The sequence below is a fragment of the Pyrgilauda ruficollis genome, unplaced genomic scaffold, assembly GCF_017590135.1.
Source record: "Pyrgilauda ruficollis isolate IOZ18807 unplaced genomic scaffold, ASM1759013v1 scaffold59, whole genome shotgun sequence".
Lineage (NCBI taxonomy): Eukaryota > Metazoa > Chordata > Aves > Passeriformes > Passeridae > Pyrgilauda > Pyrgilauda ruficollis.
The window spans coordinates 6,986,924-7,009,623 of record NW_024527599.1 but is presented as its reverse complement, the minus strand read 5'-3'; the positions used below and the strand labels follow the sequence as shown (position 1 = coordinate 7,009,623).

The 22,700-nt window shown below is 49.6% G+C and overlaps 3 protein-coding genes across 4 annotated transcripts; 2 read left to right on the top strand and 1 right to left on the bottom strand.

Moving 5' to 3' along the window:
* Positions 1-5,106: 5,106 nt before the first annotated feature.
* Positions 5,107-6,931, bottom strand: MIS12 (MIS12 kinetochore complex component). The gene has a single exon (XM_041482889.1). The coding sequence runs from the start codon at positions 6,687-6,689 to the stop codon at positions 6,057-6,059; it is 633 nt and encodes a 210-aa protein (XP_041338823.1). The 5' UTR covers positions 6,690-6,931; the 3' UTR covers positions 5,107-6,056.
* A 211-nt stretch (positions 6,932-7,142) lies between these two features.
* On the top strand, positions 7,143-11,593 carry DERL2 (derlin 2). Of its 2 annotated transcripts, XM_041482395.1 has the most exons (7): positions 7,143-7,269; positions 7,628-7,693; positions 7,967-8,040; positions 8,462-8,555; positions 8,999-9,194; positions 9,752-9,842; positions 10,734-11,593. In XM_041482395.1, exons 1-7 carry the CDS (start codon positions 7,177-7,179, stop codon positions 10,837-10,839), a joined length of 720 nt encoding a protein of 239 aa, XP_041338329.1. In that variant the 5' UTR covers positions 7,143-7,176; the 3' UTR covers positions 10,840-11,593. The 2 variants fall into 2 exon arrangements, 1 of the variants encoding a protein (XP_041338329.1); XR_005956359.1 differs by lacking the exons at positions 7,967-8,040; positions 8,462-8,555; positions 8,999-9,194.
* A 136-nt stretch (positions 11,594-11,729) lies between these two features.
* On the top strand, positions 11,730-21,876 carry DHX33 (DEAH-box helicase 33). Its single transcript, XM_041482394.1, has 12 exons — positions 11,730-12,831; positions 13,482-13,642; positions 14,891-15,118; positions 15,754-15,924; positions 16,444-16,629; positions 17,301-17,412; positions 17,797-17,956; positions 18,316-18,404; positions 18,711-18,838; positions 19,391-19,594; positions 20,327-20,413; positions 21,418-21,876. The coding sequence occupies exons 1-12, from the start codon at positions 12,507-12,509 to the stop codon at positions 21,724-21,726; spliced, it is 2,160 nt and encodes a 719-aa protein (XP_041338328.1). The 5' UTR covers positions 11,730-12,506; the 3' UTR covers positions 21,727-21,876.
* The last annotated feature ends 824 nt before the right edge of the window (positions 21,877-22,700 follow it).

The window sequence follows — 22,700 nt, the reverse complement described above, 5'->3', positions numbered from 1 at the left end:
AAGCAAAGTGAACCTAGCCCTTGGGAGTACAGCAATCCTAGAAGAATATGTCCATGGAAGAAATATCCTTTTGCTGCCAATTTCCAGTCCATGGCTCTGAGGAAAATTCTGCTGTGCCATAGGAGTAGGGCCTTGGTGTTGTGCTGGATTAGATCCTTCAGCAGCAAAGGCATGTTCTCCCATGTCCAGCTCATGCTCTTGAGCAGGCAAGGGAGGAGCAGGACAAGAGGAAGATCTCCACAGTTGGGTTACTCATGATGAGATTCTCCACCACTCCCAGTGCCTTCCTGAGAGCTGCTGGACTAGAGATGGAGGAAGCCCTTTGGACAGGACTGCCTGCTCCCTCAGAGCCACAGCTATCTGCAGAAGTTGCTCATTCCTGAGGATGCAGATGGCCAGGATGCCTGGAAGTAAAAAGGGGAGCCCAGCCCTCTCCAAGATGCTCCCAGGTGCAAATGTTCCAGCAGCAAGTGTCCTGGAGCTGCCAGCTCCCTATCCATGGATCCCAGGATGCTGTGGCCAAAATTAAGGACAAATGGAGGGGATAGAGATCCCCAAACCACCTGAAAGGGGAGAGTGTACAAAGGCTCCCTGGTCCCCCATAGGGCAGTTGAGGATGGAGACCATCCAGATGCCCCTAGGAAAGAGGAGAATGGAGACACCCCCGCCCCCACCCCCTTCAGAAGGGAGAAGCAGAGAGAGTTTATATTTTTCCTTTTTAATTATTTTTCCTTTTTCCTTTCTTATTTTCTTTTATTTATGTTTCTGTAGCAGTAAATCAAGATGGAGGTCTCTGGCTCTGTTCCCAAGAGGGCAGTCTTTGGGTGCAACCCATGAGCATGGCATTGGAGTCTGTGTGTCACCAAAACTGCAGGAAAAACAGAAACTCTCCAGCAACATCTTTCAGTGTCAGAGAAGCAGGCATCCCTTCATTCTGGCCAGGACATGCAATAGAATTATTTCATCCACACATGCCTATCATGTGCAGTGAAGATCACTCTGACCCCCATGATTCTTTACCAGACTTTTCTCATATTTCTCAATAAAGACCCCAAAGAAATCCTCCTTCATTGTTTCTGTATTATACAATGCCTGGGATCCGATTTCTTCCCTGTGAGGGTGGGGAGTCCCTGGCACTGGTGTCCCAGAGCAGCTGTGGCTGCCCCATCCCTGTCCAAGGCCAGGTTGGATGGGGCTTGGATCATCCTGGGATTGTGGAAGCTGTCCCTACCCATGACAGGGTGAAACAAGATGAGCTTAAAGTCCCTCCCAACCCAAACCACTCTGGGACTCAGTGTTCTGCTCAAACACAGGCCCCAATAGCTGTCAGTGCCAAACCTACCTGTTAATTGATGGATAAATAAATTCCTGCAACCACCACCACAAAAGGAAGGGAACATAGGAGGGACTGGCAGAGGCTGAGGTTGGAGATGGGGACACTGAGGGTTCCTTACTGCACAAGCTCTCTTCCTGGATTAATGCTGTTGCCCACTCCAGATGGATTCATACCCCCGTATTTTGTCAGGGAGCAAATAAAACACTGGAAGCAGAATTGCTGATTCCCTGAGAATGCAGTGTCCTGGTGAGGTCACATTGCTGCCACCATGGCACATGACATGACATGGTCAGTGACATGTCCCACACCACTAAATGCCCCTGGAGCTCATGGTCATTTAGGATTTTGCTGGGGACTCAACTTGGGTTTGGATCCAGCCAGGTAAATGGCTTGAAATCTGCTTCCCCTAATTTTCTTGTAAGTGGGCTATGTATCAAAATGGATTTCTAGAGCAGTAAATTATAATTTAGTGCCTATTATAATATTCATTAAGAGATGCTGCCTGCTGCAGTGTTACACCAAATACTAATTATTAGAAATTAAGGTGACAGGAGGGAATAATATTCTGAATTGTGTAAGTGGGAGTAATAAGAGCCTAGGAGGGATAAGGAGACAAAGCAGCAGGTGAATTTCCTTTCTGTGGGGAAATCAGGGGTAATGGAATCCCCAGCAGCCCAGCACTGGAAGCCGTGGCTGCCCAGGGCAGGGGACAAAATTAATCAGAGCTACAGAGTCAGACCCCAAGCAGAGGGGTCATAGCTGTGACCATTGGGTTCAAAGTGTTCAGTTTTGGGGCATCACCACCTGGCAGAATCCATCCAGAGGACTGACCTCCAAAGGCTCCATCTCACTTCAATGTTATTTTTCTAGTTTGTTTGTTTTCTAGTTTGGTTTGTTTATTTTCTTTTTATTCCTCTTCAAGCTGAAATTAATCTCCTACAATGATTTTGTCACAACCTAGTCTAGTAAACGGTGCTCTGCTCATGGCAGGGAACAGAGTTAAGGTCCCTTCCAACCCAAACCCAACTGCAGCAGGGTGAGATGGATGCAGAGCAGGATGAACAGCCAGGGAAGCATCCAAAGCCATGCAGAGCTGTGTGAGGGACATAGTTTTTTATTTTTAATCACATTCCCTCTCTCTTACAGTTTTATTAGGGGGGGAGAAAACCCTCTCATATGTGAAAGTGATTCCTTTGTTGCCAAACATTTCCAGGTTTTCCATTTTCTTCTCTTTGAGTAGGAAAAAGTCATTTACCATGCTCTTTTCTAGCAGTTTCCAGGGATGTCCCACAAACACGGCCAGGAGCCACCAGCAGCCAAGCCCTGACCGAGTTTCTTTGCTTGAGTAAATCAATGTTTAGCCACTAATGGGAGCTGAATGCCCATTTTCCGTGCCCCATTTATTTTATTGCCAGGGCTGGGGTGCAGGGGAGGCAGCACCGGGGCAGCTCTCCAGAAATCCCAGTGAGCACTCAGAATGCTCACTCCCATCCCATTTTATGGTGCATGATGGGCAAACACATTAGGGAAGGGCTGCTGCATACACCAGCTGGAATAACTCACAGGGCTGTCTCTGGCTGTCTCTCTGTCCATCTCTGTTATTTTTTATTTGGAGTTTCCACAGGGTTGTTCTAAGGATGGGAGTTGCTCTTGCTCAGTTTGTGCCAGCAAAAATCCCTGTGGAAGAAATTTTTTTTGCCACAACAGGAGTTTTTTTTCATTATTAGAGTGAATAAGTATCTTTTTCCCTGCCCTGTTTGTCCCTTCAGCCTTGCTGTGGGATGTGGACCAGGATGGGAGCCCTGAGCCACCATGGGACAGCAAAGGCAGGAGCTGACCCACCACCAGCTTGAGGTGAAGTGATTAAAGCTTGTGGCTGCCACCAGCATTTCCTGCCTGTAATTAATGCTTTTAATGAGGAGGCATATGGTAACCCCCTCCCTCCCCTGGCATTTTGCCAGGTGTGGGTTCATTAACGGCTGCTAATTACACCATTATTCAGTGTCTAAGTCAAGCAGGGCTACACTGCTCCAGCTGCCTGTGAATGCTGCCAAAAATTTCTTAGATTAAATTTTCCGTTTTCTCCTTATACAGGGACCTGAACCCCTGGGGGTTTGCAGGGCAAACCATCATCCCTGGGACACAGAGCCAGTGTCTTCCCCGCTTCCCCTGACCCCTCTCCATGCACAGGGCCTGCAAATCTGTCTGCACTCCTCCTCCTCACAGCCAGAACATGTTTTTATTCCCAGGGGTGAGTTTTGCTGGAAGTCTGATAGTCCCAGGAACTGTAGAGGGGCTTGAAGCCATTCTCTCTCTGATGGAGCATCCAGCTGCCAGGGCATCCTCAGCCTCATGGATCCTCAGGGCTCCTGCATGTCCCAGGGTAGGAGGGCATTATCCTGGCAGGAAAACCAGTGGCTTTGTTCCCCTCAGACCTCAGCTCTGCTGCTGGGGTGTTCATTGCACCAAGTGCTTGACATAAGGCTCTTTCTCCTGAAAAAGGCTCTTGGAAATGTTTTATCAACAGCTGGTTGCAGTTTTTACATTGGGTATTATGAAGTACCTCACTCCCAGCCTGGGGCTCTGAATATTCCAGCTTCATGCAAGTATTGGGAGAAAATGAGCATTAAAATCACCCACCTGGAAGTTCTCCTCCTTTCCAAGCCAGTCCCAGGTCCTGCTCCTGCATTAGCCTGGTGCTACCCTGTCTGTGCCTGCCTTGTCACCAATGGGACCACGGCCATGGACACTCTGGATCTGCCTCTGGGAGCAATGAGAGCCTGGGGAGAGTGGGACAAGGACAGATGGAGAGGCCACTGGGGATGGAGTCAGGGTATGTCAAGCTGCTCACGAGGCTCTGAATCTCCAGAGACTCCACAAACTCATGGACATGATTTGGAGTTGGGAATGCCTCACCAATGCCATTGGATCCAGTTGCTGTGGATGTGGCACTCGAGGACAGGTGAGTGCTGGGGAACTGCTGGACTTTTCCAGCCCAAAGAATTCTGAGATTCCATGAGCTGCCACAGCTCCCTGCCCAAGGGCACTGCTCTCTGGAGCATCAGGATGTAATTTATTGTACAATATTTGATTATGGTGACTGCAGTGCTGGGAGTGTGTGCGGGAGTATGGCATTTCTGAGAGCAGGTAGGGACGATCACAGGAGGCCCGAGGGCAGCATGGGTTAAATCCACACCAGGAGGGTGGGATGGTCAATCCCAGATTTAGCTGTGGACACATTTCCCTGGTTGGTGACACAGCAGGACATCAAAATGCCAGGGGTCAGGGAGTGGGCCAGGCACAGCCCAGCACAACCACCGTGCCCAGCATTCCCCTCACCCAGCACTGCAGCTGGGAAGGATGTGCTGGGAGGAACCCTGGCCTGGCAGTGAAATTGTCTCTCTCTGGCTGGGAGAGGAGAAACCTGTGAGAATGAGAATAATTCCTTTCTGAGGGAAAATACATTGTTGGGGTGTACAAACTCAGTAGGGTCCAGCTTTCTGCCAATCTGTGTGTGGTCACTCCAGGCATGGAACACCCAGGAAAAGTGTCTCCTATTTTCTGAGGATAAAACAACGGATTCACCTGAGGAAACACAATAATTCTTGATGTCCAGGAAAGTCACACTGTGCTGCAAAAAGAGACCAGCCTCCCGTGGAGCAGATCCCTGGCCCGGGCTGCTGCTGCCCTCTGCTGCCCAGTGACACTTTTCACATCTTACCCTTCTCAATCCAGGGAAGAAAGAATTCCGAACTGCGTTTTATGTTTTCAATACACTTTTTTATTGCAATAACCTCTAAATTATTCACAGGGTTAACGATTTTTAAACCTCTATGCCAGTAAAGTAGAAATTAATATTGATATTTAATGATAGGACTAAACAGGAGATTAAAAAACTGCTTTGGAAAGATGCACAGATTGTCAGGGATTTTGAATTAAGTACAGAGAGAATAAGTTTAATTAAAACACAAGAGCTTATCAATATAACATTTTCACAGGAAAATCTGATTAAATGTTAATAAAAGAAACTTTGTTTGGCAGAAAATGGACACTGGGTAACAAAAAAACCCCAAACAAATATATATATGTATATAAAGCAACATAAGGTGAAGTAGGACAAAGTGATGGAATTACTCATTTCCTCCAGAGGTTTCTGCTCTGGGATGAGAGAAACACAGGCACAGGTGGAGTGGTGAGGAACCCTGAGATTCCAGAAACTGGGCTGAAATTTGGTTTGATGCCAACAGATCTCATCAGAACCTTGTTGACAGCATCAGAGTCATCCTTCTCCCTGAAATCCCTCCTGCTGGCTTCCCAAACACAGAGAAAGGCACCGTGGCCATGGCCAGGCAGCTCCTTGGCAACCTGCAGAGTCCCCGTGGCCTCGCTGACATCAGGCTGGAAACCACCTACACATCCTACAGGTCTTAAGGAGGCTTTGTTTTCATAACTCTTAAAACGGGCAAGTGCTACATTGTGTTCAAAGGCAACATTCAGTGTATTCAAACGCCTGTTGTGCAACCAAAAACTTAGGAAGTTAACAACTGGACTTAGGTTTTACCAGCTTTCTCCCCTTCCTGCCTTAGGGAGGTGCAGACTGGCACAGTTCAACAGCTTTTAGACCAAATCGTGGCAGGACGAATGCAGCAAGGGGAAGATAAGCCCCTGTCATTTTAAGCAAGCTCTCTGTATGGCATCTGTTGCCTTCGCAGAATTTCCATTACATTAACTGATCATACTGCTCCATTTTTTTGCTCTTCTCCTCAACATCTTTCAGCACATCCTGCAATTTCTTAGAGCTCTGTGTCAGGAGGGCAAAGCTTTCCTTGAAGTTGCCGGCCCCGTGCTCCCTGCAGATGTTCTCAAGCCCATCAAAGCACTGCAAAATCTTCTCCAGCTCGGCCTTGACAACGTTCTGCTCCTCCAGCTCTGCTTGCAGCGCCTGCTCCATTGCCACCTCTGCCCTGCACTGCTGCTGCAGCTGCTGCAGCTCATCCTGCAGTGCCTGGAATTCCTCCTGGCTGTAGGGATACTGCTCCTTCACCCTGTCCTCGGGCAGCAGCACGTTCTTAGGGATGTTCAGCACCAGCTGCAGCAGTATTTCTTCCATTGTAGAGAACAGTTTATCGAAGTGCTCCTTCAGGAAGAGCAGGAATTTCTCGGTGCATTTCCGAATCTGGGAAGGGCTGATTTTGCAGCCGGGAATGCCGCCCAGCTTCTTCAGCATCACGCCCTCCACCACCAGCATCGTTTCGAACAGGTAGTCCTGGAAGGCGATGTACACGCGCAGCATGCACGTCTGCGGCGTGAACCCGAAGAACTGCGTCTCGTAGGCCATGGGATCCACCGACATGGCGGCGGGGGGCCGGGGCGGCCGGGCCGCGAGGGGGAGGCGGGTCTCACGGGGCTCCCCGGCGTTACCCGAGGCAGGCAGCGGGGCCGCTCCTGCCGCTGGCGTTCGCGGGCCGAGCGCGGGGCCGGGGCCGCTGCCCGAGGACGGTTCCGAGACCCGGCGGTACCGCCGCCGCCGCTTTCCCGCTCGCTCGAGAGCCGCCTCAGGGCGCCCCGCCCGCAGCCAATCAGCGCCCGCCAGGGCACGCTCCCGCCCAATCACCGAGCGCTCCGTCCCTCGGTGGGCGGGCCGAGAGCGGCCTCTCTGCCAATGACAGCGAGGGGTGGTGGGCGGGCACTGCAAGACTACCAATGGGAGTGCGGCGCCGGAGTGCGAGCTGGGCAGTCGACCAATGAGAGCGCAGAGAGGAGGGACGGCGTTGCGATTCAGCCAATGGGAGCGCGGAGCGTCGGGCGGTGGCGGAGGCGGGCGGGCCGGGGCCGCCAAGATGGCGTACCAGACGTTCCGGCAGGAGTACCTGCAGGTGCCGCCCGTGACCCGGGCCTACACCACCGCCTGCGTCCTCACCACCGCCGCCGTGGTCAGTGGCGGCCCGGGAGGGAGGGAGGCCGGACGGGAGCTGGGAGCGGGGCGGGCGCGCGGCGGCCGCGGAAGGGGAGCCCTCGGGCACCGCCGGGGCTGGAGCCCCGAGACCCCTGGGCGAGGGGAATCCCGGAACAGGCCCCGCGGAGGAGCAAAGCACGAATTAACAACAACAGCCCAGAGGGTTGTTGTATTGAGGCTCCCGCTTGCCAGAAAACTCACAGTGCTGGTGTGACTTGCTGGGCTCTTTTTGGCACACAGGAATGGGTTGCTGTTGTGGGTGTGTATTTTTTCTTCTTCCTAATATTCGCACGTTTCTCGTATTGATCCTTTCAAAATGTTTTCTTCTTTTTCAGCAATTAGAACTTATCACGCCCTTCCAGCTGTATTTCAACCCTGAGTTAATATTTAAGCACTTTCAAGTAAGTGTGTTCTGAAGCACTGGAGATTTTAGAATGTGCTGCAGACTTTAAGTGTTTGTCTTCTCAAAACAGTGTACTTTTTGTGTTAAAAATACACTTTTTAAAAATACACTTTTTACACAGCTACTGGAGGCAGAGTGCAGACCACTATGCCTTAAAATAGGCATAGTTTCATTTTCTGTAAAGGAGATTTTGGTTTCGTTGTTACTTATCTACTTAGACAATAAAAATAAGCTGTCATGTTTAAAGTCCTTGTATTTGTCTTATTTCCAGATATGGAGGTTAATCACAAACTACTTGTTCTTTGGACCAGTTGGCTTTAATTTTTTATTTAACATGATCTTTTTGTATCCTTCACCAAGTTGTGTTGGTTCCCTTGGCAAGCAGAGCTCCAGAGGGCAGGAATGGTGCTGTACCTGCACACAGGAGAGGCTGAGTTCCTGGGAATTCAGCAGTGCCAACTTCACTGCTGTCATGAATGGGCTTCAAGGGCTGGGGTCTCCTTTTTAAGTGGTCAAGAGTTTTGCCAGTTAATTTTTTGGTGTTAAAAATTTGTACCAGCCTGATCCTTCGGGTTGGTGTTGCAGGAGAAAATTCCAGGTAACATTTTGTCTCCTGGGTCACCCTCTGTGCTGAAGTATCCAGCAAGAGCCGAGTGATGCAGCAAATTGACAAAACACTTTTGATCTGATGTAGAATTGAATAATTTTCTGCTTGGATGTGTCTCTAAACTCGCTTGCAATGGAGTTTTCCTGACCTTGGCCTCAGATACCGCTACTGCCGCATGCTCGAGGAAGGCTCTTTCCGGGGTCGCACGGCAGATTTTGTATTTATGTTCCTTTTTGGAGGACTTTTAATGACTGTATCCTTTCTGTTTTAACTCCAAGCTCCTTTAGTAAACATGCAGAAGTGTGAAGGAGAGCTGAAACCGTGTTGTTTCTGTTACCTTGATGTAGTTTGTTGCACAAGGAGTACCGATATTTGTTAAGGTGGTTTTGAATGCTTTGGGATTGTTGCTGATTTTTTAGGTTTTTTTCTGCTTGATTGTGGAAATGAGGTTATCAGGGGTCTGTTCAGGGGTGAGATCATGCTCAGGTTGTCTGTGAAGAATTAAATTCTGCTTTAATGAGATTATTCATGCTGCAGGTGCCCCGAATCCTGCCGCAGCTGTTGGATTGATGGACAGTAGTTTGACGTACTCACACCTGGGAAAGTGGAGTTCCCAGCTGTGTGGAAAACACGGGATTACAAATTAAGCTGTGAAATTCCTGACCTCACAAGAGTTTCCTTAACGAGCCATGGCAGCTTTTTGGGCTGTTTGTGAACCTGGTGTTCCTGGGGCAGGCGTTCACCATCATGCTGGTGTACGTCTGGAGCCGCAGGAACCCCTACGTCCGCATGAACTTCTTCGGGCTCCTCATCTTCCAAGCCCCGTTTCTGCCCTGGGTATTGATGGGCTTTTCTCTGCTTTTGGGGAACTCCATCATTGTGGATCTCCTGGGTGAGCAATGGCAACAATCTCATGAGGTTCTGTTCCTCCTCGTGTTTTACGTGAAAGAGAAAATGGGAACAAATCCAAGGGCTAACTAGTGCTTGGTGTTAGTTCTTCTGATTGATTTATTATTTTATATTTATATTTTTAGGCTTTTCTGATTTCTAGCCATTTTAGCATGTTTTGTGCTGTGATAAGGATGGAAAGAGCTTTTGATGTTTTGGCTTTTTATTGCTTGGAATCAGCCCTGATGTACCATCTGACTGTAGCATCAGTCTACTGAACTAAAATACTTTATATTACTATTTTATTCAACTGTAATAGAGCCAAATCATCAGTATTTTCACTAATGACAAGATGTTTTCCCAATATTAATATCCTGTAGTATAAATTAAGCTTTTTACTTGCTGTTAGCTTTCTTCCTTGGGTTTTGTGTTTCTATATCATCAGATTTTCTGTGAAGGAACCAATGTATGTTGTTTTTCTGAAAACTCTAGTGTAAAGCATTTGGGAGTTGTAAAGGAGAACTACTGAAAAATCACCTTTTGGTTTTCTTTCTATACCAGGCATTGCTGTTGGGCATATATATTTTTTCTTAGAGGATGTCTTTCCCAATCAGCCTGGTGGTGGGAGGCTCCTGAGAACACCGTCTGTCCTGTGAGTATTGGTGTCTGCTTTGGAAAAGATATGGAAAAATTGCTTGTTTGGAAAACTGTTTGCAATTCAGTCACATCATTTGAGCAGAGACAGAATTGGGGGGTGCCTCTTCTTGCTTTTTATTGAACTCGTGTTCAAACAAGGAGCTGGAATTTGTTGAAATGGGAACCAACTTAATTGGGAGAAGAGCTAAAGGATTTTACATTTGGTTTCTCTGGTAATGCTTGTCAGGCTTTGTTGACAGCATCAAAACTGTGTCCCCTGCTGAGTGTGAACAGTGGCTGAGGTATTACATATATGTAATGGTTTTTTTCTTCTTTAAGTCATCCTCACGTCACAATTTTGGGGAAAAAATATCCTTCAGTGTTTATAGTATTGAGTTGTGGTGCTCCCACTCAGTTCCCTCTTGTGTGGATGCTCTAATCCCCTGTGGTGCTCTCCCAGAACACCTCTGATGGTTGTTTTCCACACAATCATAAGACTACCCTGAAGATGTCTGGCATAGAATATTTATACATAAATATCAGAGGATGAACCTCGTCAGTCTTGATTTGGGATCTCCTTCCTGGTGGCTCCAAATTGGAGAGCATGAATCCCATTGCCTGCGCAAGCTGTTCTTGCGGGAGGACACTGTGCAGCGTGTGAGCTGTCTTGATCTTGTTTTTCACAGACTCATAAGACTGTCTTGAAGATGTCTGGCATAGAATATTTATACATAAATAGGAGAAGCATAACTTCATCAGTCTTGATTTGAGGTTGTCTTCCTGGTGGCTCCAAAGTGGAGAACATGAATCCCACTGCCTGGGCAAGCTGTTCTTGAGGGAGGACACTGTTCCACGTGCAGCATGTGAAAGCTGTGTGTGGAGGATAACCATGCTTTGTGTTTTGCAGGAAAGCAATCTTTGACACGCCAGAGGATGACCCCAACTACAACCCCTTGCCAGAGGAGCGGCCGGGGGGCTTTGCCTGGGGAGAGGGGCAGCGCCTGGGGGGATAATCAGGGCCTGGGCCTGTCCCAGCTCCCCTGGGAGAGACTGGCCTGGCTCCAGCCCCAGGGGACTCTCCTTCCCAGCACAGAGAGGACTCTGACAGCTCTAGGGTTTGGAACACAAGCACTTTATGAAATGGCAGTCTCACCCGAGGCACTCCCAGCACCCTTCCCAAGCAGGGAACTCGTGCTGGACATCATCTAAATCCAGTGGAGCCAAAAATTTAAAACTGGAAACTGTTTCCTGTTAACTTCAGTTAACAAGGCCACACAAGTACTTGTTTAAAGTGATTTCTAAAGCATTTTTTTTCAAGTTATTTGATACATGAAACTCTATGGGAAACTTTACAGGGGACAAACCCGACTTTTTGGGATTTAACTCAATTTTTTTTATTCTTGGATAAAACAACTGCAAGATGATTGAAAGGCTATGTCACTATTTCAATGGCAAAAGGTTGTTTAATCTGAGGTGCTGCTGTCTCCAGTCATCTTTGAACTGCAGGGAACACAACATGCAGCTTTTCACTCTGCCACTTGGGTTTTTGGAATGTTCTGCAGGCTGAGGCTACATTTTGGTGGTTTTTTCCCCCAAGGACTGTGTGTTCAGGTGCCCAGTTTTCACACTGGTGGTTAAATAGGTCTGCCTGCAGAATCCACCCCCGTGTGCCCTCTGCTGTTACTGGATGACCTGCAGCACTAGAGAAGGAAACTTGTCTGGAGTGAGGACTCAAAAATGATGAGTTGAATAAAATGTCTTGTGGATCCTTTTTGGTTAATCCTCTGTATCATCCTGTAGTCTTGAGGCAGCAGGGGCTGGAAAAAGCAAGTCCTTGAAGAGACAGAGAACCTGCAGCTTTTCCCACAAGTGTCTCAGAAGTGCAGGATGCAGCATTGTCTGCTCAGGATGTGAAATCCGTGTCTGTGGATGCAGTTTGTTGTTTCCAGCACAGGCCAGTGAGACTGAGTGGCGTTTAGCTTAAAGCCACATTGGTTATAAATATCTCTGAGCAGCCACATAGGAATTTGGAGCTCAGTTCAGCTCATGGTGGTCAGTTGTTCTTAAATCGCCATAGAAGGTGTTGGGTGGGGTTTTATTGATTATATCATAATAAATAAAAGGAGTTAGAGCTGCATCTTCATTCTGCATTTTAGAGGATGGGCTTGCCCATGACATGTCATTATCTCATTTAGTCTCAGATTTTGTTTTTAAAAACTTGCTACAGGTTTTAGGTTTTTTAAATTTATACTCCAGGAGAGAAATGTGTGGGGATCTCAGGGGAAATGCTTGGTCCACAGGCAGTGTGTTAGATTCTGATAAAATGTGTGAGGTAATGTGTGTCTACATTTTTATCTGTTAAAGGTTATAAAAACTTGCGGGAGCTTTGAGGGGTTTTACAGGTTTTTGGTCTGTTTTTGAGGCAGTTTTGATTGTTTCTAGAACAGTCTTCTAGTGCTTCTGGAGAGCAAGAATGGATTTTTGTGTGTCCTTTTTAGTTCAGTGTTTGAGAACCCCTCCGTAGCTTGTTACTGGCACAAGTCCTGAGTGGGAGCATGTCCCTGCGCTGCCCGCAGCCGGCTCTCTGCCCTCCTTGGCTGCGTTTTGCTGCCCTTTGGGGCTCCCGATTTTTCCCAGTCTCCCCGGCCCCGAGGGGCGCCCGGAGCCGGCAGCGCTGCAAATGGCGGCGGCATCCGCGGGACTACAACTCCCAGGATGCTTCGCGCAGCGTCGCGGGTTGGCGTCATCGCTGCGCCAGGGAGCCCGTGCGGCGCGGCCGGAGCCCGGGACAGCCCCGGCGGGACGGAGCGGGCCAGGACCGCGAGGGGCGATGGCTCAGGACAGAGAGGGGCCTCCGGCCAAGCGGTTCAAGGCGGCGTCCCCCGGCACGCAGCCCCAGAGCGCCGCGCCGCCCGCACACGTGCAGCGCCGCTGCCTGCCCATCTCCGGAGCCCGCGGGCCGCTGCTGGCCCGGCTGCGCCGCCTCGACACCGCCGTCCTCATCGGTGAGTGCCGGGACAAGGGCCGCTGTCCCACGGAGCGGGCTGGGCTGGGAAAGCTGCCCGGAAACGGTTTGGGTGTAAGTCTGAAGTGTGGTGAGCAGGGAGTGACTTCTGTGCTTTGGCAGTCGGGACTTGGTTTTTGTGGAGAAGGCGAAAGTATTTCCCTCTCCTTTCGCTGTCTGCCTGGAGTTCAGTCAAAGCCACACGGCCAAGCTCTCCTCTTCTGAAGACTCTCCTCACTTTTTAAGGGGTTTTCACTGATTTTGTTATGCTTTCTGTGAGTGCAAACGAAAAAGCTTTTTGTTAGACTTCCAGGAGCTGCAGATATACAACTTCCCACCTGGTACTCTAAAGGTTCAGCATTTATTGTAACTAAGTGAAAAATGCTTTGTATGTCTCTCCTGTTAGTGTCACACACAGACACTTCACGTGCAGAAAGGCTGGAGTAGGTTTCTGAACCAGAGTGTGGCTGGAGCTCTGCAGAGCAAGAGGAGGGCGTTGGGTGCCATCTCTGACCTGCCTTGTGGTGGGACTTTCCCTCTCTGTCTTCGGCTTCCCCGTCCTCAAACAGGGCTAAAAGTTAACATGAAAAACCGAGTTTGACAACGCTATAAAAGTGTGGTGGGAAACTCTATTCCCTTGATATTCCTTAGGAGAAACAGGCTCGGGGAAGACCACCCAGCTCCCTCAGTACCTGTACGAGGTGGGGATCGGCCACCCCGGTGTCATCGCTGTGACCCAGCCCCGCAGGGTGGCAGCTGTCACCCTGGCTGCCAGAGTTGCTGAGGAGAAGAGGACAGAGCTGGGGAAGCTGGTAGGTTATCTGCACATTGATTTTGGTTTGGGGCTGCTCTGGGGATGGGGCCCTGTCAGGCTGCAATGGGTAGGATAATAACCAGCCACAGGGGGAATAATCTTAATTTCATAATTAGTTTTGGGTGCCACAATGTAACAAGGATGTAAAAGCTGTCAGGGAGTGCTCAAAGGAGCAGCATGAAGATGGTGAGGGGTCAGGAGGGGCCACATAATAGGAATGGCTGAGAGCACTTGGTCTGTTCAGCTGGAGAGGTGGAGAATTTGCTCAAACCTCACCAAGGTCTGCAGCTTCCTCCTGAGGGACAGCTCCAATTTCTGCTCTGTGGCCAGGGACAGGACCTGAGGGAACAGCTGGAGCTGTGTCTGGGGAGGTCTTGGTTAGATATCAGGGAAAGATATTTCCCCTGGAGGGTGCTGGCACTGCCCAGGCTCCCCAGGGAATGGGCACAGCCCTGAGGATGCCAGAGCTCCAGGAGAGTTTGGAATGCCCAGGGAGGGATTGTTGGGCTGTCTGTGCACGGCCAGGGGCTGGACTGGATGATCCATGTGTTCCTTCCAGTTCAGGATATTCTCTGATTTTGTAATTAAATGAATGGACAAAAATTGCTCTTTACCTGTCCCACGACAGGGTGGGCATGGCCTGTCCCTGTGGCATTATACCTCTTGAGCTGGGTTGTTCCATTTGCAAAAATACCGATTCATTAATAAAAGAAAAAAAATACTGTGCTCTCTTCCATTGCTCCCTGTGTCAGAAATCACTGTCAGGGAGAGCAGAGAGCTGAATTAGTGCAGGTCTGGGGGAGAAAGGCAGAGGAGAAAGACTTCTGCATAAAATCCTTGGAGAGCCTGGAATCATTTCGAGGACGGGAGGGAGGGAAGGAAGGAAGATGAACTTAGGGCGGCATTTATGATGAACTTCTAGTTAGGAAGAAGCCAACTAGAGATGTTGGGAGTATCATTTGTGTGCCTTGCTACATTTGGAAGAGGAACTGCTCACAGATAGCAGATAAACTGCTCTGCTTTCCAGAGCTTCCATGAGCTTCTGGTTGGCTCTGTCCAGTGCAGTGACCAGGGGCTTTGTAGCCCTTCCTGGTGGCACGATGGCAGTGGAAATGCCAGTCTGTGTGCCCGTGCTGCCTCCCCCAGGTTGGCTCAGTGGGAAATGCCAGTCTGTGTGCCCGTGCTGCCTCCCCCAGGTTGGCTCAGTGGGAAATGCCAGTCTGTGTGCCCGTGCTGCCTCCCCCAGGTTGGCTACACCGTGCGCTTCGATGACTGCTCGTGTGCCGAGACCAGGATGCGGTTCCTGACGGACGGGATGCTGCTGCGCGAGGCCATCGGGGACCCCCTGCTGCACAAGTACAGCGTGGTTATCCTGGACGAGGCCCACGAGAGGACCATCCACACTGATGTGCTCTTTGGAGTGGTCAAAGCTGCTCAAAAGAAGCGAAAGGAACGAGGCCTGCGGCCACTAAAAGTGTGTTCATCCAGGATGGCAGTGAAGGGTGGGGTGGGGCTGGGCTCTGAGTGCTGTGGGCATCTCCTGGGGCCTTCCAAAGGGTTTGGAATATCAGCTTTGACCATTTTTTTGTTCCTAAAAAGTCACTTTAAATCTCAGTAGTTAAGGGTGTCTGACTTATGATGTGTGGGCCTGATATGACACCTCTGACCAAGGTATCTGATACCACCATGATCCCTTTTTTCCACAAAAGCCCCTTGGGTATGACCTTTGGACTAGACACAGTGCTGAGATCACTTCAGGTGCAGGAGCTCTGGCTGATGGAACATGATAATTCCCAAGTAGGGCACTGCACATGGGATGGGTGGAGATGTCAGGAATTGGTGTGAAAGCACGTTGGCTTTGCTTGAGGGGCCTGGCAGGGGCCTTGCATGGTCTCATTCCACACACCAGCCCATTCTGTCACACCAGTGTTTTCTGCTTGTGGTAAAAAGCTGATTTCCCCTTTAACGAGGGGAAATCACTCTCTTCTGTCCCAAAGCCTATGAGCTGTTCTGAGCATGGTTCTCAGGACCCAGAAGCTGACTTTTGGCTGGTTGGTGTCCAGCTGGGTGGAAGCTGCAGTGCTGACCCGTGCTGTGCTCCCCCTGAAGGTGATTGTCATGTCAGCCACGATGGATGTTGACCTGTTCTCCCAGTACTTCAATGGAGCTCCTGTCATCTATCTGGAGGGCCGGCAGCATCCCATTGACATCTTCTACACCAAGGAGAGGCAGAGTGACTACCTGCAGGCAGCACTGGTGTCCATCTTCCAAATCCACCAGGTATGAGGGTCTCTCCAGGTTTGTGTCCCTCTGGGGCCAGGGGTTGGTGTTTTGTGCAGGCTAGACACCTGGATTGTGTTGTTTCATTAAACATTGAATTTACTGCTTTGAAGTTGCTGCTGCTGTTGGGATTTGGGACCTGTATGTCCAGGCTGGAGGTGAGGGGAGACTGCCAAGCAAAGCTGTATAATGTCAACTCGTGCCTAAAACCTGAATGTTCTCCTCACCTGAGTTCTCTGTACCTGGGTGCTTGCTGGCTCTCTCTGCCTGACCTGGAGTTATTTGAGGACACAGCAATTCTTCCGTCCTTTTAACACTCAATCCCTCAAAATGTGATTTACTCTTTGACTCTGGTGAACCCATTGGGAATTCTGGCTGTTGCATCCTTGCACCACATGTGTGTCTTCTCTTTCTTCTTAGCCTGCTTCAGTGACTTGCTGCCAGAGCCACATCTCATTACCAATCTCAGTTCTCCTTTTCTATCCAAACCCTCCTAACTTATTTTTCCTCTGCCTCTAGGAAGCTCCTGCGTGCCAGGACATCCTGGTGTTCCTGACTGGTCAGGAAGAAATTGAAGCAATGACCAAAACCTGTCGAGATGTTGCCCAGCATCTCCCCGAGGGCTGCCCACGGATGACAGTGCTGCCCCTTTATGCTTCTCTGCCCCACTCCCAACAACTCCGTGCCTTCAAACCTACCCCTGAGGTGAGGGAATGGGAGGGGTTTTACTTCAAAGAGTCTTTGGGTGAAACATGTGGGCTTTAAGGGGCTGAAGCGGTGTGTACTGATAGGAATCAATAGTCTCTGTTGGCTCAGGCTGAGTGGTTCCAGAGATATAATACACTGCAAATGTGATGGTTTTAACAGATGCATTCAGTAAGTCACATGGGATCATAAAAAGAAGGAAGGGTTAGAAGGCACAGGAATTTAAATTTCTTCCATTTCATAGGAATTTTTTCTCCATGTTACAAAAAAGCTACAACAGCTAATGGTGGAAATACTGAGTAAGCTGAAAACTTGAGAATGTTTGTCAGGGCCATAAGGAAAAGAATTCATGCTGCCTCAGGCTCTTTTTTACCTACTCAAGAGATAAATAAGAACACAAATGTTGTGCCTGAAGTGAAACCAAAATTGTTGAAAGATGTATTGAGAACAGCTGTTCTGGTGGTGTATTTTGTTGCAAATGCAGAAGAATGTTTTAGATACTGATTAGGAACTGAAGATTGCCTTAGTTTCTGAGAGCTGGCACAGCAAGCACAGTTTGTGCTCACAGTGTGGGGCAGGGCTTGGCCCACACTGGCCAAAAGCAGCAGAATTTCTGTGTTGCAGCTGCTCTGAGGTGGCCTTGGCCTGGGTTTGATTTTGCTTCCTCGCAGGGCTGTCGCAAAGTGATCCTCTCCACCAACATTGCAGAAACCTCCATCACTATTGCTGGCATAAAATTCGTTGTGGACACAGGCATGGTCAAAGCCAAGAAGTACAGCCCTGGTGAGGAATTCTGAAGAGGAACAGGGCCAAGATTGGGTTTGGGTTTGTAGAAGTTGCTGGAGGCCGTAAGCCCCACTGAAAGAGGATTTCAAACACCCTCCGTGCTGTTTAAATTAATGTCCCAGGTTTGGGGTGTGGGGTTTGGTGGTGTTTTTGTGGGTTGTTTTGAGTAACAGCCATGAGGTGGTAAAAATCTGTCAAATGTGAATCTTCTCTTCATGTACACAGCATGGGATAGTTCACTGTGCTTCGCAGTGCTGAGCCAAGTGAGCTCTGAGCCAGATTTGAATGGCAAACCCTGGGAATTCTTACTGCTAATCCTCTGTATTTTCTCAAGCTGTGCCTTCCTCAGGCACTGACTGAGTGATGCTTTTCCATGCCCAGAAACTGGCCTGGAGGTGCTGGCAGTGCAGCAGGTGTCCAAGGCCCAGGCTTGGCAGCGCACGGGCAGAGCAGGCAGACAGGAGAGCGGGATCTGCTACCGGCTCTACACCGAGGAGGACTTCGAGAGGTTTGAGGAAATGACAACACCTGAGATACAGAGGTGAGGACAGAGCCATCACCTCTTTTACAGCTGGAGCTGTGGGAAGAACTGAGCAGCAAAACTGGGTCTTGGGGCTGGCAGGGTGACTTGAGAAAAATGAGAGTGTGGGGACTAAATAGAAAAACTGGGAAATGTTTCCTCAGGGTGGACAGTTGGGCACTGAGTCTCCAAACATATAAAGCAATAGTTCTGACTGTCCTCCAGGTTATGGACTTGCCTCTTCCTGATTTAGGAAGTAAGGCTTCACCAGCAGCATCAGACTTCTGTGTGTCAAGCTGCAGCACTGCCTGAGACTCTTAGCTTCTATGAAAAAAGAACAAAATAAAAGAAGATCTCAGTTGTTTTTTCTGCCTATGCAGGTGTAACCTGGCCAGTGTGGTGCTTCAGCTCCTGGCCCTAAAAATTCCCAATGTGCTCACATTTGACTTCATGTCCAAACCATCTCCTGGTAAGTGGCTACAAAGGCAGCCTTGGGGAAAAAGAGCAGGGAGCAGTCTTGGGCCATAGGGTGTCACAACAACACAACATGAAGGTGTGCCCTGACTGCTAAGGGAAGCTGGAGTAAATGGGGAAAGGTGTTTGTTCTCCTGGATAGAGGAGGATAAACCACATTTTGGGACCCTGATTTCTGTAAATGGAAAGTACTTGTCCCTCTGGCCAGGGGAGGGAGGCAGTGATGGAACCAGCTGATCTTCACATCCCTCAGTGGGAGGCAGGAGGCCTCACAGTGTCCTCAATGTCCTTGTTTTGGCAGATGCTATCCAAGCAGCAATTGATCAGCTGGACCTGCTGGGAGCTGTGACCCAAAAGGAAGGTCAGCTTGTCCTGACCCCCCTGGGAAAGAAAATGGCAGCCTTTCCACTAGATCCAAAGTTCTCCAAGGTAAAAACTGCAGAAAAATTAACATTTTTAATATCACGTACTCATCTCTGTACCATTGATGTTTCTCTTTGAAACTCCTTAAACAAGGTGAGAAATTTGGGGTGTTTGCAGCTGTACTGGTATATTTGTTGTACATTAATGTGCATAATTTACAGCCCTTTTGATGGATTGCTTGTCATTTGTTGTTAAATTCAGGGAAGTTTTTTAAAAAATAATTTCTTTACTCTGGCACCTCTGAAGGTGAACAGGCAGATTTGCTTGCCATTTTCAGGATTGTTTAGCAGGTCCATGAGATGTCTGTTGCTGTAGTTGGTTTCAGTCACTGTGTTTGTGCTGGTTGTGCACTGGGCAGTCTCAGGGAGGAGCTTGGCAGGTGCTGTTACAGGTGCTTGGTGAGCCCCTCGGAGGATTTACAGCTGTTCCTAGGCCCAGATGTTTGAGATTGTCCTAAACAATGTTTGGTCCATTTCCTGGGCTGTCAGGGAGCAGAAAGATCTGCCCAGCTGCAGTGGATTTGGTCGGCCAAAGATGGGTTTTGTTGTGTCTGTGCAGGCCATCCTCCTGTCGCCCAAGTTCCACTGTGCAGAGGAGATCCTGACCATCGTGGCGCTGTTATCAGTGGACAGTGTCCTCCACAACCCCCCTGCCCAGCGGGATGAGGTGCAGGCTGTCAGGAAGAAATTCATCTCCAGTGAGGGGGATCATCTGACCCTGCTCAACGTGTACAGGGCCTACAAGAACGTCAACGGGCACAAGGTGGGGTGATCTGAGCTGCCAGTGCTGTCTGAGCTCATGGGGTGAGGAGATTTTAGCAGAGAGCAGAGTGACACCTGCATCTTCTTTGGCTGGTGCCACAGGCATCCTCCAGAGCTGAGAGAAAAGAGGGCCCATGCTTTACAACTGTGGGATTGGAGGAAGTTCTGTAACAAAGGTTTGTACAGATAGCTCTGGCAAAGCTTTGTGGGGCCAGTTCTGTAATCACAGCCAAGGCTTTTCCTTCCCTGGGTCCAGCTGGAAACAGAAGGGACTGGGAGAGTGTTGAGACTTGATAAATATCTGGACATGCTCTGTGACAGGATTCATTGGAAAACCATTGAGCATATTTAAAAGCAGATCTGGATTTATCCTACCCCTCATATTGATTTGTAGACCTGTGGACTCATGCACCCCATTCCTTGAAGCACCTGTCATTCTTACCTGATTTGTTTTCACCCCCTGCAGGATATCAAGTGCTGTTCTGAAGCTCGTGGTGGCCTTGCAGGGCAGCTCTGAGTGGGAAAAGAACCACCACCTGCTGTTTCTGAGCAGTGTGGGAGAGAATCTAGACATAGTGGAGTAAAGGGGGGTAGAAATATGACCAGGGAAGGGGTCAGCATGTTTTCTCTGAGGCAGATTGTAGGGGGGATTCTGCCTTTCGTAGTATCCAAAGGTTGTCATGCTCATGGGGTGAAGAAAAATCCCCTTCTAACTCCTCCTATCCTGCTGCAGGGATGGTGCAGAGAGAACTTCATCAATGGCAGGAACATGAAGCTGATGGCAGAAGTCAGAGCTCAGCTCAGGGACATTTGTTTAAAGGTAACTTACCTCCATATTCTATTTCTCTGTTTCACTTGTTGGTATTTTCCTGTTTGTCCCCAAAATGATGTTACTATGCACCAAGTCCCAAGTGAGAAAATGGGGGATTGTTTTCAGTCTCCTGTAAACAGCTGGCTAAAATTCCTGACTGTACAGTAGCATCCCAAAATCTTAAAGCCGCAGGGCTTCGTGGGTCAAGGAGAACTGGGAACCTCTGAGAAGACTTCTCAGGGAAAGGACAAGTTTTCCTAGGGGTTTTTCCTGCTCTAATGCAGGTGGGACTGTGCTGTGTGTGCCACAGTGTTATCAGCCTGTGCTGGCTGGCTTCTCCATGGATCAGGCATTCAGTGTAGCAGCAGCTTCCCCTCAGCGCTGTTCCTGCTGGGCACAGCGTGGGAGCTGCCTCTGAACCCCTGGCAGTGTGTAGTGACAGGGGAGCCACCCTCTGGGGCATCATTTGTGAATGCTGGCTGGCCTTAAACTCCCTTCCAGAAGGAGAGTGACAATCCTTTCTGTTGGCTCTTAGTCTGGCTTAGCCTGGCATCCACTTAAGCTGAATTCCCAGTGGTCCCCCAGCATTCTGACACAGGAAAACCCTCCAGGATTTCTGAAGTGAAATGGTGTCACTGTGAGGGTCAGGACTGGGTAATGAGTGACACAGACTCTAGGTCAGAAGGCTTATAGGCTAGAAGCCCCAGCTTCACTGAAATAGCTTCTTTTATACACTGGTCGATACAGGTGGACCTGATTGGTCATTTAATCAATACATTTCACATGACTGGCTAATTAACAAGACACCCATTTGTAAACAACCTCACAGGCAAAACAGCTTATTACAAAACACCAGGTGCAGATTGTTTAGAATCTTTCTCTCCACCTCCCTAAAGCTTCTCATGGGAGAAGCTGACTCATGGGAAAGCTTATCTAGCTTTCTCTCTCTCTGACCAGAGAGCTGCCACCACAGTATGTGTGCAGGTCGTTCTTGCTCACTCTTGTGTCCCCAGCTGTCGATGCCCCTCGAGTCCTGCCGCGGGGACACGGCCAGCGTGCGGCGCTGCCTGGCCCACAGCCTGTTCATGAACGCGGCCGAGCTGCGGCCGGACGGCTCCTACAGCACGGTGGAGTCTCACCAGGCGGTGGCCATCCACCCCTCCTCGGTGCTGTTCCAGTGCAAGCCTGCCTGCGTGGTGTACAACGCGCTGCTGCGCACCAACCGCTGCTACATGCGCGACCTGTGCCTGGTGGACGCGCAGTGGCTGCACGAGGCCGCGCCCGACTTCTTCCGCAGGAAACTCCGCACGGCCAGCAGCTGAGCCACGTGGGACAGCTAGGCCTTGAAAGACTTACATATTCATTGCATTTTTTAAAAATAACCGTGTTTTTTTATAACCTTAAGGAACGGGATGGGTATTTATTTAGATCGGGTTTATATGTTTTTTGCGGAATAAAGAAGTGATGGTGAAAATGCGAATCCTGCGTGTTGGTTTGTGAGGCACAGAACAAATGGTGGTAGGAGCAGTCCTGGTGTTTATGGGTCTCGTGAGAGTGTGTTCATTGTCAGCAGTCATGGCTTAAAGATGTGAAGGTAGCACAGTGAATCTGTGCTTCTTGTGCAGAATGGGCTCTGCCATTTACATCTGCAGTGCTCAGACTCCTGTTAGAATTAAGAGTTAAAATTCTGGTCCTTTGATGGGGTGGTATCCATTTGATGGAGATGGGACAGATGCTCTCCTTCTCCTGCCTTGCAGTGAGCAGCAAATGAGCCTTCTGTGCTCCTCCTCCACAGTGGGCACTAGTGCCAGCTTTTGGACAAAGGGAAGGCTTGGTGCCAGGAAATGCTGCCTTAGTCACTGTTTCCTCTAAAATACACAAAAACCATTCAGCCATTCATTTTTTCTTTTTCTGAGGAGACCGCCACGCTCTGGCTGGAACATTGGCAGTTCTGATTAGGAGTGGGATGATGTCTGGGATAAAACCTGTTCATGTCTCCCACATTCCTAAAGATCTCTTTGTGAGTTCAGCCGATTAGGGACTTGTACGGGTGCTGTGTCCGTGCCATCCCTGCCCATTCCATTGTCAGGGATCCCAGGAACCAAGACACCCCGTTGGCACACTCCGTTTTGCCGGGATCGGGACTCGAACCCGGGGTCTCACCGGGGCCGGGACTCGAACCCTCGGCCGCGGGGCCCGCGCGGGGCCCGCCGGGGCCGGAAGCGGAGCGCGGTTCCGGGGCGGGCAGTGCTCGCCCTCCGCCCGGTCCCGCACGATGCTCCTCGCCCGCTCCCTG